This window comes from Rhinopithecus bieti, unplaced genomic scaffold (genome assembly GCF_001698545.2).
Source record: "Rhinopithecus bieti isolate Rb0 unplaced genomic scaffold, ASM169854v2 scaffold_24306, whole genome shotgun sequence".
NCBI classification, from domain to species: domain Eukaryota; kingdom Metazoa; phylum Chordata; class Mammalia; order Primates; family Cercopithecidae; genus Rhinopithecus; species Rhinopithecus bieti.
This window is the reverse complement of record NW_016811898.1, coordinates 622504-638654: the sequence shown is the minus strand read 5'-3', so window position 1 is coordinate 638654 and position 16151 is coordinate 622504. Positions and strand designations below refer to the sequence as shown.

General features: G+C 39.6%; 1 protein-coding gene across 1 annotated transcript in view; it reads right to left on the bottom strand.

Annotated features, from left to right (window-relative positions):
• Positions 1–14682, bottom strand: part of STAB2 (stabilin 2) — a 175342-nt gene extending 160660 nt beyond the window's left edge. Inside the window, 3 exon segments of the mRNA XM_017895335.1 lie at positions 7710–7825; positions 11180–11313; positions 14380–14682. Of these exon segments, the coding sequence (XP_017750824.1) occupies positions 7710–7825; positions 11180–11313; positions 14380–14457 (328 nt within the window). The 5' untranslated portion in view covers positions 14458–14682.
• Positions 14683–16151: the final 1469 nt, after the last annotated feature.

Sequence of the window (16151 nt, the reverse complement as noted above, 5' to 3'; positions counted from 1 at the left end):
CTGTATACTTAAAAGGTTGAGTTTTACTGTATGTAAATTATGATAATAAATTTAAAAAAATCCATTAGCACTGATCATGTGTCTCAAAGACCAGTGTGGAAAAGGTAATTAATGTCCAAAAAATGATTGATTAAATTCCACTTCTATTTAGACCTTACAAACATCCTTTTCTATAGTTTGTTCTCACTGGAAAGGAAAACAGATTCAGACACTAGATTCATAAATATCTATTTTTAAACACATGGTAAGTTATATAATTTCCTACTTTCAATCGAGAAATCTTTCAATTTGAATGTTTTAATATAGTTGCAAAAAAATAAATGTTCAGGAGGCAGTTCTTCAGGTTCAAATAGTCATCTAGCAAAGCACTGCTGATCACCTTCCAGAAGCCAGATCTTGGTCTATAAGGTTTTCCTTTTCTTTTCTTTTTGAGGCAGAGTCTCGCTGTGTCACTCAGGCTGGAGTGCAGTGACGTGATCTTGGCTCACTGCAACTTCCGCCTCCCGGGTTTCAGCAATTCTCGTGCCTCAGCCTCCTGAGTAGCTTGGATTACAGGCACCCACCACCATGCCCTGCTAATTTTTGTATTTTTTGTAGATCTGAAATTTCACCATGTTGGCCAGGGTGATCTCAAACTCCTGACCTCAAGAGATCCGCTCTCCTTGGCCTCCCAAAGTGCTGGGATTACCGGCTCAAGCCACCTCGCCTGGCCCCTTTAAAGGTTTCTTGACTCCCCTTTTTTTTTCCTTTTTGTGCTGCCCTTGCTTTATTGTTGTTGCTGTTATTTTAGCAATCTAGACCCCGGGTAGCATGCCAAGCACATTACGTGTGCTATCTCAGTATTTAATCCTCACAATAGCCCTATGAAGTTGTTATCACCATTTTATCTAAGAGGAAACTGAAGCCTAGCAAGGTTTGGTAACAAGGTCACAGCCACTAGGATCAGAGATAATGATTCCCATTCAGCTCTGGCTTGTAATTTTGCTTCTCTGTATGGACTACTTATAATATTTTGCATAGCTTTTACATTCATTTAATTATTCATTCAACATTTGTTGAATGCTTACTATTATCTTCAAAACTGGCAATAATTTCTCTTTGTGTTTTCACAAGGAAGTAAAATAAAATTTAGCCAGGACAGGAAGGAGTATGCCTGTCTCTTGCTGCGGTCAGGAAGAGGCTGGTGGGGCCGACTTTAGTGCTTATTTCTGAAGAAGTGCCCCAACACATCCTTCTCTTCGAAACAAGTGCTCTGCCATCCATCCACAGTTCTTCATGTGTCTGCCTGTAGCTGGGCAAAGGGTGAAGGCATATGCTGGCTGGAAATTGCTATCTCCTGGGGACTTTCTTGAGCCACAACATCAAATATTCCGCAATGGATGTGAGGTTTTCTCTATAGGAGCTGCTTCACCCTGGCCCAGCCTTCTTGCCTAGTGGCTTGTGACCCCATGGATGAAAGGCCAAGGTGAATACTTATTGATATGGCCTGAAAGTTTGTGTCTCCCTAAATTCATATGTTGAAGCCCCTAACCTCCAATGAGATAGTATTTGCAGGTAGGGCCTTTGGGAGGTTCAGATGAAACCATCAGGTGGACTCTCTGTGATGGGATTAGTATCCTTATAAAAAGAAGGAAAACTGGAGCACTAGAGTGCCCTCTCCCTCCCTTTCTCTCACTCAACAAACATCTGTTGTTTCAGCCACTCAGTCTATAGTATTTTGTTGTAGCAAACTGTAGCTGAGTAAGAGATCACTTTCCTTATGCTCCTCAAAGACAGGCCTTTGCTGTGGCCTGAGACATCAGCATGATTCACTGGGTCCATCCATAGAAAGGCAGACAATCATGAGAAAAAAAAAATACACATATGGGACCATAAGCTACACAAAGAAATGAGATGTACAGAAATGTCCTTACCAAAGTGCTGAAATTATGTAGGGAATTAGTTATCAGCTCAATGAGAGAATTTATTGAGCATGTACTATTGCCAACCACTTTTCATGTATGTTCTCATTCTCACAACTAAATGAGGAAGGTATTATCATCTTCATCACTCAGATTATAGGTAAGAATACTGAAGCGAGGTAATTTGCCCAAGATTACATGGTCGTTAAGAGTTGGAACTGGCATTGCAATCAGGCCTAACTGAAGAATTTGAGTCCTTAAGTCTGAAGGCAGAGTATAACAGGCCAGCACTTTAGAATATAAAATCAAGTCAATAAACACTCCCTGAAATAAAGAGGGCCACTGATGATCTGAGAAACGCAAAAGACAGAAATGCTAGCCCATATGTTCTGGAGGCTGACCATCTACCGGGCACATCCTAAGTACTTTCCACATACTAGCTCACCTAATCCTCAGTGCAATCTTTGGAAGGTAGGTGTGTTAGCATCATCATTTCTATTTTATAGATGAGGAAGACAGTACCAAAGAATAGGGTTACCAGGTGAAATATAGGATACTAAGTTAGATTTAAATTTCAGATAGGCAATGAATATTGTTTTAGCATAAGTACATTCCAAATATTGTTTGCAGATTCGTTGTTTATCCGAAATTCAAATAGAACTGGGTGCCCTGTATTATTATTTGCTAAATCTGGCAATGCTGCAGAGGGAGTAAGTCTCAGAACTGAAATAGAATAAAGCTGGGAATGGAAGCCAGGAAATCTGACTCTGGAGTCTGCGATCTTACTGTAAAACCATGCTGCCTCTCAGAAGGGAGCTCAGGTGTCATGGAACCAACCCCAGGCAGAGCAGGCACCCAGCTAATGGTGGAAGCAAGAATTCCAGGGGTGGGCTAGTTAGAGGAAGGCTACTTTCCTAGAAGTTGAGCCTGCAACACAACCAGGTATTTTGGAAAGCAGGAGAGAGTAATGAGTTAGAACTGGGGTCTGCAGTGAGACAGTCCCTGTTTCCTGGTGTGGCTCCACACTTATTAGCCGGTTCTCTTTGGGCAGGCTGCAAAACTCCTCAAAGTCCCAGTGTCCTCACCTGGGGTCACAGGTACAACTGTTTTTCCTACTCTGCTCCCATGTCAATTTCCCTCATTAGTCTGTGAGCTCCTTGGGGATAGGGACCTATCATACATGTGATTAGGGGTCGGGCCTATTATATATCTGATTGTGTGCAGCATATAGTAGGTGCTTAATAAATGCTTGATTTTTATGAGCTGGCCAATGCTGGAAGGAACTTGGAAGAAAAGGTAGCAGGAATGTAGGGGTATGAGGAATCCTCATTTTATGGCCTAGATAGACTGTTTTAACAATTTATGAAAAGAGCTCATTTGGTTATTAAATAAAAATTTTAAGGAAACAGTGTAATTTATTTCCTGCTTTTCAAATCATTTTCTATCATCTCAGGCCCCCATTAGAAAAAGCTATGGTAAAATTGACATTCTTAGCAATGATGCTTGAAAGAGATATTACAGAATTTGCTACAAGGGCATGTTTCCGATGCATTGTGAGGCTCAAGAAGCTGATAAGACTATTCTAGGTCATTATCACATTTCCTTGGGTCACCACTACTCTGGTGGTCTCTTGCATCCTGACTTTCCTAATGCAGGAGGCTTTACCATTATAAGCCATCAGCAAATCAACAGCTGGTCTGTTTCTTGTCTGTTTCTTTAAAGGAAGATAATGCACTTCCTGCCCCACAAGAGACCAGGGACATCTCTGTAACTTTATCTCCTAAGAAACCCTAGAGGTGCCTATTCCACGTCACCACCTTTGTTTAAAAGCTTGGTGCACAGTGCTAGGCAGAAAATCCGTCCCAGTCTTCCATTTAAAGCTCTTGTTGGATTTGTCTGCCTGGGAAACTGAAGTAAAATATGTTCTTCAAGTGAACTCAGCATTATTTGTCACTCAAAGCAAAAAAGGAAATGCCTAAAAGGATGGTTTCAAATCCCTGTGGTCTATTATTTGTAACCTGGATAGTGAATGGCAAGAAATATGCAGTGAGAAAGAAAAAGAGGCCTGGAAAGGCAAATAACATGATATAAAAAATAAATTTAGAAAATTCGATGACATTGACTTAAAAAAGAAAAATCAAGACTATTTCTTTTTGAAATAGTCAGATTGTTTTGTCCACAATTGAGTTTGGGTGTAACTCCTTTGCACATGTTCGTTTTCCATCACTTTGAGTTGTTACACAAATCCATTAACGTTCATGGCAGAATTAAAAAAAAGTAGGATGTTCAAATTAAAAAATCAATTTCATCCCAAATAGAATATCGGCTGTTCAGACATGATTAAGTTCCAAAGTAGAAATGTATTTTTGTGAGGAAAGATCTCCATGTGCACATTTGGTAGTGTAATTTTTAATTAGGGAGAAGCAGGTTACATCCAGGTAGAAACACCTTCCTTATTTTTTTTCCCTAAGTGAGAATTCATGCTTTGTTCTTAATTTTAGAAGATGATGGTAATTTTTTTCATTGTGTTTCTTTACATTCTCCAAGTTTTCAGCATTGACCATAGGGTGATTTTCCAATTTGAGTAAGATACATTTTTGAAATAACCCAGAAGTGTTGCATATGCATGTATTTGTCAGTGCATTAAAAAGGAAGTGGATGTTCCATTTGCTTTGGAAACAAGGCCATTCTGGAGCTTGGGAAAGTGCTTCCTCAGAAAGAAGGATGGACCCATGTCAGCAGCTCCGAAATGGCCTTATCCTTACGGAAATGTAAAGTGATAGTCAAGGTCTTGCTTGTCATCACCACAAAATGTGAGAGGTAAAATATACTGCCAAGTAGAGGATTTATCTTTTTCCCTAGCCAAAGGAAGGAAGCCTTTCGAGACATCTAGTATGTTTGGAAGATGAAGATAAAGGGGAGTACTGTTTTGCCCCAGTGAAAGGACAGTAGAAATAATGTCCAGGCCCCAGTTTTCATGTTTTGCTGCTCTGGCTTTAAGACCTGTCTGAAGGAAATGTTTGAGCATTCAAATAATGCTTTTGGACTCTTTTTTTTTTTTTTTTTTTTGAGAGAGGGTCTCACTCTGTCACCCAGGCTGGAGTACAGTGGCATGATCTTGGCTCACTGCAACCTCTGCCTCCCGAGCAATTCTCTAGCCTCAGCCTCCCAAGTAGCTAGGATTACAGGTGCCTGCCACCATGCCCAGCTACCCTTTTGGACTCTTTTGATTGTGGATGTGAACCTTGCCACATTTGCCTGCACATAGCACAGTATGATGGCATAAACCTGCTAAAAGATCTTGAATTCTCTTTGCCTACTCATGCTCTAAGAGTTACCCTCTGTTAAAAAAGGATTTAGAGAAGGAGTGTCATTTTATTCATCTTTCATTATCAGAGGTCAATTTTGACTGTGAGTCACTGATTCATTTATTTATAAAGGTCCTTCTTTTTGTCATAGACTTTGCCAAGTCTTATCACCTAGGTTAATGTTTTAAAATCTCAGCTACAGTTTTGTAAAGTAGGACTTTTAGCTCCCATTTGACAGATGAGGAGAATGAGGAGTAGGCAGAAAGTCATTTGCCCCAACCAGTGAGCGGTGGAACGAAGTTCTAGCTGCTGGCCCAGTGTTCTTTTGCCCTCCTGGCTGTTCATTATGTTGGACGTGCTGACTTTTGTTCTGCATCTTGGACAAAGCCATTCCTTGTTTTCAATGTGTCTGATTAATAACTTAGCATCAGATTTGTTTTTATGGGTTAGAAAGAGAAAAGCAAATCTAAACATTCTTTCTATTGTATCAAAATGTCTATAAGACCTAGACATGATCATGACCACATTTGGCACAAAAAAAGTTCTTAAAATCTGGAAGTTTGAGTTAATTGCTTTAAAAGACACTGCATTTGATTAACATTGAGTTAATTGCTTTAAAAGACACCTGATTCTTATTTGCTAAACTCGTAGAAATATGCTGTGCCAACATGCTGAGTTAAACTGAGTATAGAGGAGTTAACAGAGAGAAGCGGCAGGATCTCTCTCTCTTTTTTTTTTTTTTTTTTTGAGGCGGGGTTCCCTCTTTCGCCCAGGCTGGAGTGCAGTGGCGCGATCTCCGCTCACTTCAAGCTCCGGCCCCCGGGTTCAGGCCATTCTCCTGCCTCAGTCTCCTGAGTAGCTGGGACTACCAGCGCCCACCAACATGCCCGGCTAATTTTTTGTATTTTTAGTAGAGACGGGGGTTTCACCGTGTTAGCCAGGATGGTCTTGATTTCCTGACCTCGTGATCCGCCCGCCTCGTCCTCCCAAAGTGCCGGGATTACAGGCGTGAGCCTCCACGCCCGGCCATCGGCAGGATCTCTTGAACCCCAAACCTTGACCTTTCCAGGGCAAGAAGTCTAATCCAGGCATTTCCTGGGAAGGCAGAAAGGACCTGCCAATCAAAAAATACATTACCAACACATTTTGAGGCTCTCCTTTTTGAACAGGTTTGCTCTAGGCAGTAGAACAGAGCAGAAAGAGGTAGGCTTTGGTGCCAGGCAGCTTTGAACTTGAACTTGCTTTATCACTTACCAGTCCAAAGGAAACTGGCAAAAGATAATTTTAAAATCTGATTTCTCATAGGCAAAATGGGGATAAAAATGTCTAACTCAAAGATTTGTTTTAAAAATTACATTAAGTAATATAGGCTGAGTACCTCTGTGGTACCTAATGTCAGCAATATTGAGTAAATAGAAGCGTTTATTCATTTAATTGTTAGTTAAAAACACAAACAAACAAAAAACCCAAAAGACATTATGCATACAGTATGGATTCAACTATTTACAAGTTATATGGAAAAAAAAGCCAAGACTGAAACATGCCAAAATATTTAAGGTTTCCTATATGCGACAGAATATAAACTGATGTTTTTTGTTTCTTTATACCTTTCTAAACTTTACAAGCTGTATATAATTTGCTTGTATTACTTTAATCAGAACAAAAACAAAGCAAAAGAGAACGAATCTCTCCTTTTATGTGGATCCTAAGGAGATGTTGTCATTACATCTAAAAAGATGGGGAATGAACTGCAAATTCATAAATTAAAATACCTGATTTTTTCCTACCAAAAAAAGAAGACTTGACATAATTTCCACAGGTAGCAAGGACTCAGTCACTATTTGAGTGTTAGTATCTATACTAAGGATAAAAGTTCAATTTCAGCTATCAAATGCTATGCTTGATCGCAGAAGTCTAATTATACCATTGATTCAGACTTTGCTAGTAGTTTTTCCTACAGTAAAACCTGGTCAGAATTAATTTTTATGTATATGTGTATCTGCATATCTACACAATTAACTTTACATTGTTTCTTTACCCTGATGTGTCTTAAGTCTACCATTTTAAAGTTTGATATTCCATCCTAAGACAAATTTTTAGAATATTTAATAATTATTTTGGTTGCCAAACAATAACTACAGTCTTCAAGACATTGCAACAAAACTTCTTCTTAAAGAAAATTGTATTTGGGGTCATAATAGCCCAGGTTTTAACTTCCTTTCTTTTGCAAATATCTTTTAAAATAAAATGGATATCCTTTCAATTGTCCCTTTTTCTGGCTTACAGAGGAATTCTCTTAAAGAGAGATCTCTATCAGCAGTAAAGCAGATTGCTTTGTGAAAGCTAACAGGGCAAGAAAGATTTTCTACATGTAGACTAACAGAAATTTCTATAAATGGATGTTAATATTCTTCTTTTTATTGGGCTTCCTTCATCTCAATTTTCTGTGAAATGAGACACAAAGAAGCAAGTCTCAAAGTCCAACCACTGTGCCACTTACCTATACAGCCTGGGCCCCAGTGGCCAGGACAACACCGAGGTTGGAGATAGTCCTTCCTACAAATATGGCGGCATCCAGGGAGAGACAGAGAGTATGTTCCGACCTCAAAGGTGTACCTTGGAGGGTAAAGAGAGGACATTAGACCACAATAAAAGCAATGCAGTTACTCAGGTAGTAGAATTGCCTTAGCTTTCAATTTAGGTCTTAATACTTATCTACCATTAAAAATATCTAGATGGAACACATTTGGCTTTCTAGGTAGCATAAAACTTAATTATGATTATTTTTAATAGTGAGAAATGGACGAAAAAATCAGAGAACAATGAACATACAGGGGAAATATCTAAAGTACTATCAGAAGTGAAGTTAGTAGATGAAATAAATATTAAGGCCTAGGCACGTGCTAGAGGTGTGCTTAAAACTTATCACTGAGTGTCCTGGCAGTCAATGCAGGAAGGGAGAGATCATGAGTTAACAAAATGCACAGCATGTGTGGATTTAAAGCAAACCCATTGCTCAGGTTTAGCATACTTATTGGAGACACTGCAGATGAAGAAATGCCTGTGGCAGAGGCAGTATAATGCAGCAAGGAACATTTCACACAATATCCTAGTAGGAGATAAAATGATGAGTTCCTTAGAAGAGTTTCTAGTGCTGGCTGAGATACAGTTCTGGAATAACAATTCTATGGAGGTTAAACACCATTGTCTATTTAAAGAGATCTTTGCCGGCATGGCTTATTCTAGGATTAGACTTAGTGTATCTAGAGACAATCCTTCATAAATGTTGTTTCTTTCCATTTCTTTGAACTGGGCTGTTGTTAAGAATAACGTGATGATAAGTTCAAGGTTGTCCTCCCCAACCCGTTGTTGAAATATAGCTGATTAACAGCACAGTCACAACTTTATGAACAGTCAAGTTGGGGATAGAGTTGACTTTTTTTTGAATGGTTGAGAATAGTGGCAGGGACACCTCTTCATGAACATTGGCAGAAGGAGAGTCCGAGGGCAGAACCACATATCCTTTCAGGAACTAATTTTGAAAGAATACAAGTGGCCAATAGATATATAAAAAAGTGCTCAACATCACTAAACACCAAAGAAAGGCAAATCAAAGCCACAATGAGATACATCCACATGGCTATTAGGATGGTTATTATAAAAAGCACACAAACAAAAGGCAACAAGTGTTGGAAAGGATGTGGAGAAAAGGGAACACCTGTACACTGTCGGTGAAAATGTAAATTGGTATAACTGCTGTAGAAAAAAGTATGGAGGTCCTTCAAAAATTAAAAATAAAACTACCATATGATCCATTAATTCTAATTCTTGTTATATATCCAAAAAAATTGAAATTATGATCTTAAAGAGATCTCTTCACTCTCATGTTCACTGCAGCATTATTCACAATAGCCAAGACATGGAAGCAACATAAACATCCATCAGTGGATGAATGGATAAAGAAAATGTGGTATATACATACACTGAAATATTACTCAGCCCTTAACAAGAAGGAAATCTTGTAACTTGCGACAACAGGAATGAACCTAGAGGATATCATGCTAAGTGAAATAAGCTAGATACAGAAGAACAAATACTATATGATCCCACTTAAATGAGGAATATAAATAGAGTGGAATGGTGGTTGTTAAGGGTTGGAAGGATGAGAAAATGGGAAGGTATTGTTTGAAGGGTACAAAGTTTTGGTTATGAAAGATGAAAACATTCTAGAGATTTAGTGCCTAAACTATAATGTGATATATGCTTAAACATTGCAAAGAGAGGAGATCTTATGTTAAGTGTTCTCATCACAAAAAAGAGGGGGGAGAAAACTTTTGAAGATGATGGATGTATTTATAACAGTGATTGTGGTGTTGGTTTCATGGATTGTACTTATCTTCAAATTCATCAAGTTGTGTACATCAAGAATGTCCAGGTTTTTGTATGTCAGTAATATCTCAATAAAGTGATTTTTAAACAGAACCAAAGAACATAAAACAAAAGAACCAATCCTGAGTTTGTTCTAGCATAGATTAATGACAGACCAAAGTCTTTAAATCTAAAACATTTCTGAATGCAAAAATTTTATCCTATGTGTGTATGTGTGTGTGTGTTTCTGTGTTTGTGTGTTGGGATATAACCAAGTGTCCACCTTGGCAATGAACAAAAAAGTAGCCAGTATAAAAAAGTTTTCAGCTTTAGTAATTGAGTGTTAACTGATGAATATGCTTACTATTTTTTTTCTTTTTTTTTTTCCAGAAAGAATCAGGAGCAATCAAGGTGTTGCAAGTCCTGATTATGCAGAGACATTAATCATGTACCATATGAACTCCAATCATCGTATTCGAAGCTAACCTCCAAAAGGAGGAACAGGTAAAAATTATCCCATCTGATGATACCCACTGCTTGCTAATTCTAGGTTAGTTAATGCTGGGAAACTTTTATTTAAAATGATGATTTTGATTTTAGATACAGTGTGGTCACATTAAGCAAACGTGAATTTAAAATAGTGTGATATAATAGTGTTAAGGTTTCATTTCACGCAAAAAAAAAAAAAATCCTTCAACCCGGAATTAAAAGCAAACTCATTGACTACTATCTGATTCTAAATAAACAGGCTGAGCAAATACAAATTGCATTTGCAGTTGAGCCCCGTGGCTGCACCCATTAGCTAGTGAGCAGAACCACTTGCTATCCTTTGCCAGAATTAGCCTTGAATTATCAGAGTTTTGAATCCCAAGAGGTCTTCAAGAATGCAAAGTTTACATAAATGCAATCATGCTGTAATTCATTTTTCCCCTTCTTCGAGTTCTAATTAGTATCAAGGTCTATAGCTAATGATATGACTACCAGACTCAAGGCTTTTAACACGTTCAAGACTTGAATTCTTTCCAAATTAAAGAAAACCCAGATTTTCAAAATACAGGCAAGATGAAAAGAGAATGTTTATGTGCAATACAAGATAAGTCAATTTTGTATTAAAATGTGAATGAATAACAATATATATTTTATTTGTTTTACTTTTTGAGATACAGTTTCACTCTGTCACCCAGGCTGGAGTACAGTGGCTTGATCTCGGCTCACTGTAACTTCCTCCTCCTGGGTTCAAGTGATTCTCATGCCTCAAGCTCCTGACTAGCTGGGATTACAGGCATGCACCACTACACCTGGCTAATTTTTGTATTTTTAGTAGAGATAGGGTTTCACCATGTTGGACAGGCTGGTCTCGAACTCCTGATCTCAAGTCATCCTCCCACCTCGGCCTCCCAGAGTGCAGGGATTACAGGCATGAGCCACCATGCCCAGTCAACAATATATATTTTGGACTCAAGTTGATAAATTGTGAATTACCTAAGTTTGGGCTTATTGTCTTAGAGCAAGAGAAAAGTCATAGAAATGCTTTGCAGTTTTTGAGACAGGGAGTTTCAAGTTGGATTCACAGTTCCAGCACATTTATTTTCTCATGAGTACCTGCAATCTCGAACTCCTACAGAGCCATTAGTAATCTTGGTGTAACCATCTGGGCACTTGACTCTAAGGTTGAGAGCGCAGGATCGGCACTCGGTCCTAATCGTAAGAAGAGACTTCCTATCACATCTTCTTGCCTGTGTAAATATAAAAAAAAAAAGAACATTAATTCCTGATTCCTGTTATCAGAGTCTTGCAAAACATCTAGCATGGCCAGTCTTCTCCACTGGAATGTCTCCAATTATCTCAAATGAAACGTCAGGGATGGTGATAAGGTTGATTGGTAATGACTGGTTTGCTCCTTTCAATCTTATCTGGAAAGAGTATTGAGATCAATAAGCAATGTCTGCCATGGCTGTAGGTGAAAGAAGAGCCACTGTTTGCACTATACATTTGCCATACCTGAGTTAGAGTCTGAAGTCGAGCAAGGTAAGATAATGTTATTACCCACATTTATTCAAGTGGGGAACCTGAAATATATTGCAGAATACACTCTCCAGTGAAAAATTCTTAAAGCAGGTTATTCAAGGTCAATTGGTCATAGATCAGCAGATCTCAAGGATGTTCTTTCATTATTGATTCCACAGGAATGTCTGCTCTAGAGCCAGCATTGTGCCAGTGCCGAGGAGGATACAGTTACTGTTTCAAAGATATTTGCAATCTTTAGATTACAATCCAACTGAAAAGGAGGCTCCTGGAGAGCAGGGATCTTTCTCTGCTTTGTCCACTGTTGTACCTAAGCCCTAAATAGTATCTGACGCATAGCAATGCTCAGTGAATACTTGTTGATTAAATGAATGAATTGGGGAAATCAGACAGATGTGCTAGAAACAGTTATTTAGCAGCATAAGGTGGTGGAGATATAACTGCTAAATTGAATGATCCAGACCCAATTTGGCACTGTCTTTAGGATCCCCTGTTGCTCATAATGCCAAGGCTGATCCTGCCCAGGAGATGCCTCCCTTTCCTCAACTTTTCTTCATTTCCCCATCAAGCTTAAGATGGAGCAGCTTTGTGCAACTATGAGAGACTAAATTTGGGAATTAGAAGACCTAAGTTTGGAGTCAAACTCTATATCTTGCTAAGTGTACAATCTTGAATGAATTGCTTACCCTTTGCCATCACCTATAAAGAGGAGATATTAATAACCACTCGTGAGGTTATTGAGACCTTTGAATGATGAAGGTCATTTAAGCAGGTGCAAATTTCCTGGCAAAAATGTCTGAAGTATCACAGGTGGTGAATGCTGGCTCCTGTAACTCTTCACCTACCTTTGTGCCTGTTTCCTCTCCTAACTGGCATGTTCTCTCCCCTTCACTGGGCTACCTAAACCATGTCCTTCAAGGCCATGTTTCACACCACCTCTTTCACAAAACCACACTCATTTTTCTTCCTTTTCTCAGCTTCTACTCTTCCTGTGGCTGGCCCAGTGGAGCACATTTTGCTGGTCTTTGCACTCCATTAAAACCCCCTTCTTGGGCAGGATCGTGTCTCATGCTTCTGTGTTATCCCACAGCTCATCCACGGGCCCAGCAATAGGCTAGGCATGGTGGAAATGTCACCACTGCTTCTAAGTTTATTGAAATATATAAAGTCTGCATAAAAAGAAACTTTACATCTTCAGAACAATTATTTGTTATGGATCCTTTCAAAGATATCATCTTATTTGGTCTTCACTACTCTGAAGATAAGTAGGGCAGGTATCATCATCCTCATTTTAGCTGGAAGAAAACTGAGGTGAGGGGTGTTGCAGTGACTTGCCCAAGGTCTCCCTGTGAGCTACTGGTCTTGTGATTCCTTGATTAGCCCTTTCTCTTTCCTGCACCTGAGTGGAATATAGAAAACTGAAATCTCTGTTTTTACCAGGAGCTTTCATTTGGTGATCATCATGAACCAAACTAGCACTAGAAGGTTCTTTATTGAGTAATAATAAAAGCTACAGGTAGATATAGTTTGAATTAACCTTCTTTAATTGTCATGACACCGCCACATATTTTTTAAAGCAGGCTTTTCTTTACATGAGGGTTTCCGTATTTGGATAAGTATGTGGGGTTCCATTACTTTGTCTTTTCTTTCTTTGTGGGCTAGATTTCAAACCCTCTTCTTAAGAAAGCTCTTGACCTTCAAATTGCCCTTTTCAAATGAAAAGGCTCAGTGTCTCTCTCATACAGTATTTACAGACTTGTCCTCTCTGAAAAGTAAACTCAGCTTGTTTAAATCAGTTAAAGTCTGATTTTTGCATGAATGCAAACACTTGGTGATGATGATCGTGATTAAGAAGATAATGATGGTGATGATAATTACTACCATTTGTGGAGCACTGTCGGGGGCAAGACTGAAGCTTGAAGAGATTTAAAAAACTTGCTTAGGGTCAAACAGCTGTGGAGGATCTGACTAATCCTCAGACCTATTTGTTTAACAGAAAAATGAGATCCACAGTTCAAACTCAACCCTACCAAATTTCAAAGCCATTAGGCCATCTTCCCATATTTTCATGAAAACATTATCAGAGCATGCAGCCAACTGTAATAAAATTGGTTTTGATAAAAATTTGCCATACAGGTGCAGAATCATGGTTAAGATTCATTCTTGATGGATCAGAAATCATATGCTGTCTCACTGACAGCTGGCCTCACTCTGTGATGACACCTTGGTGAGCTTGCTTGAGGGTTCCGTCTAGTGATGTACTTCACAGGGGCCACTGGTAAGACCTCCCTGGGAACTTTTACTACAACTCGGTGGAAGGCAGAAGAGATGAAAGAGTGAAGGCCTGATGATTTTGGAAATATTTCTGATACTTGTGTTCCTTAGTGAGATATCCACCCTGGAATTCCCCAGACCATCTCTCCACAGCCATAGTTATTTTCTACAGTCAGGAAGATGGGATGGTAGATATTCACAATAATGAGACTATTAGAACAAATGAAAAACAGGATGCCAACATCTGCACTGGAAAGAGGATCGTTAGCGCTAAAATTAGAGATCCCAACAACAGCGGGGCACTTTAGCACAGGAGAGCAGCAAGCGGGTTAGTGTACCTTCAGAAAGACCGTGCGTTACAATTAGGACTTAGTCTCCGCAAACACTCTCTGTATTTTATAAAGTCCAGATTTCACCCTTTACCCATGACAGTAGAGGAAAACAAGCTTTTGAACACATCATGACAATTACCAAATGAAAAAAATATGAAAGTCTCCTCTTACCTGCCCTGTGGTTTCAGCTGGGGAGCAGAAATTTTGTACAACCAATCCAAGACAAAAGATTACTAAATGTTGTAGCATGATGAGGAAATATTTGCTCCTTCTCCTGTGCCAAGCACCTCTCAGGCTGACTTAGCTATTTTAACTTAGTTTGATAAACTCCCAGTGAATTCTTTCTCATTTCAGTGTTTACTTTTAAATCCCTTCCTTTCCTTTTTCCTAGATCGAACCAGGAGATAGGTGAGACCTGCTTTCAGAAAGGAAAAATAGCAAATCCAGGAGTCTTGGTGAAATTGGCCACTGTAAATGGTCTATATATCCTGGCTGAATGACAGGATATCCTGCAGGGGCTGAGGCAGAGGCTTGGCCCGGGATTTTTGTGCCTGCGAAACTCTCAGAACGGTCCTGCCTCTCCTCTCTTCTACTCTGCCCCCACCTCTAGTCCTGCCTACTGCTGCCCTGTGGCCCTCCCAGCGTTTCCACAACCACACCATGGAACACTGCAGGCCTTTTGGTGCCAATGCAAAGGTTCAAGCTTGCTGTCAAGCAGGGTTGGGGGAGTGCCCACAAGTGGGCATAGTCCCAGGTGTGAAATGAATGTTGCAGAAACCTTGCAGGAGGTGGTGGCTTCACCCTGGGTAAACTCCACTCCAAGAAAAGTCTCCTTGCAGATGCTGACAGGTGGGTTTTGACTCATTCTTTCTTCTTTTCCATGCCATTTCAGTAACAAGTGACTGAGCCTGTAGGTTCAGTCTTACCCTTTAAGGTCCAGATCTAAAGCTACTCCTTCCAGGAAGCCTTCTTGTGCTGCCCCTCCACAGGACAGCCTGAAGATGCTCCCACAATTTTGCACATAATGCCATGAAAGCCGTGGTCACATCTGTCTGTCTGTCTCCCAGGCCCAGCTGTGAATGCCTTGAGGACAGAAGAATATAGCCTCATCTTCTTTGTACCCCTTGATGCCTAGAGCAGAGAGCCTGCACTTGAAAATAATGAAAATGGTTAAGAATAGTAGCCATCACTTTTTGAAAACTTACTGCATGCTAGTCACTATTCTAGGCCTCTCCATGGATTTAGTTGTTTAATTCTCACAGTGCTTGGTGGAACAGGATTATTCTCCTCATTTTACAGAGGAGGAAACTGAGGCAGAGAGGTTAAGGAATTTATCCAAGGCCACACAGCTAATGGGTGGTAAATCTAGTATTCAAACTGTGTGACTCTAGAGCCAATACTGTCAATCACTGCCCTCTGCTGCTGAAACAATCAATATTTAATGAATAAATAAATAATAGATGGTGTTCCCAGTCCTATTGGAAACCATGATGGAAAAGTGTCAGAGCCAGCACCAGGAAGGATAAGGTCTGGACTTATCAACAAAACAGGGCATGTCTCATGACACTAAATTAAATGAGAGATTCATGCACTTACAGATACTAATTTTGGTTCACTGATCCTTTTTTCTCTACAAAGTTTCTCTCTCTCTCCCCCACTCCTTTCAACTTTTGAAACAATATTTATAATGACCAATAATCTAGGAAACTTTTCCAACATAGACAGGCCCCTCAGAGGCCAGCCCAGAAACCTGGGTGGGGAGCTTAAAAAAATGCCCAATGCTTAGCTCCACTCCAGAATAACCGAATCAGAATGCCTGGGAGTGGAGCACAGGAGAATTTTCCAAAGCTTCCAGGGTGATTTCACTTGCATTGGATCATTGCTTGAGGAGAAATTGATTGTGATTGTATGAAGCCAGTGAGATTTTGATATTTATCTGCTAC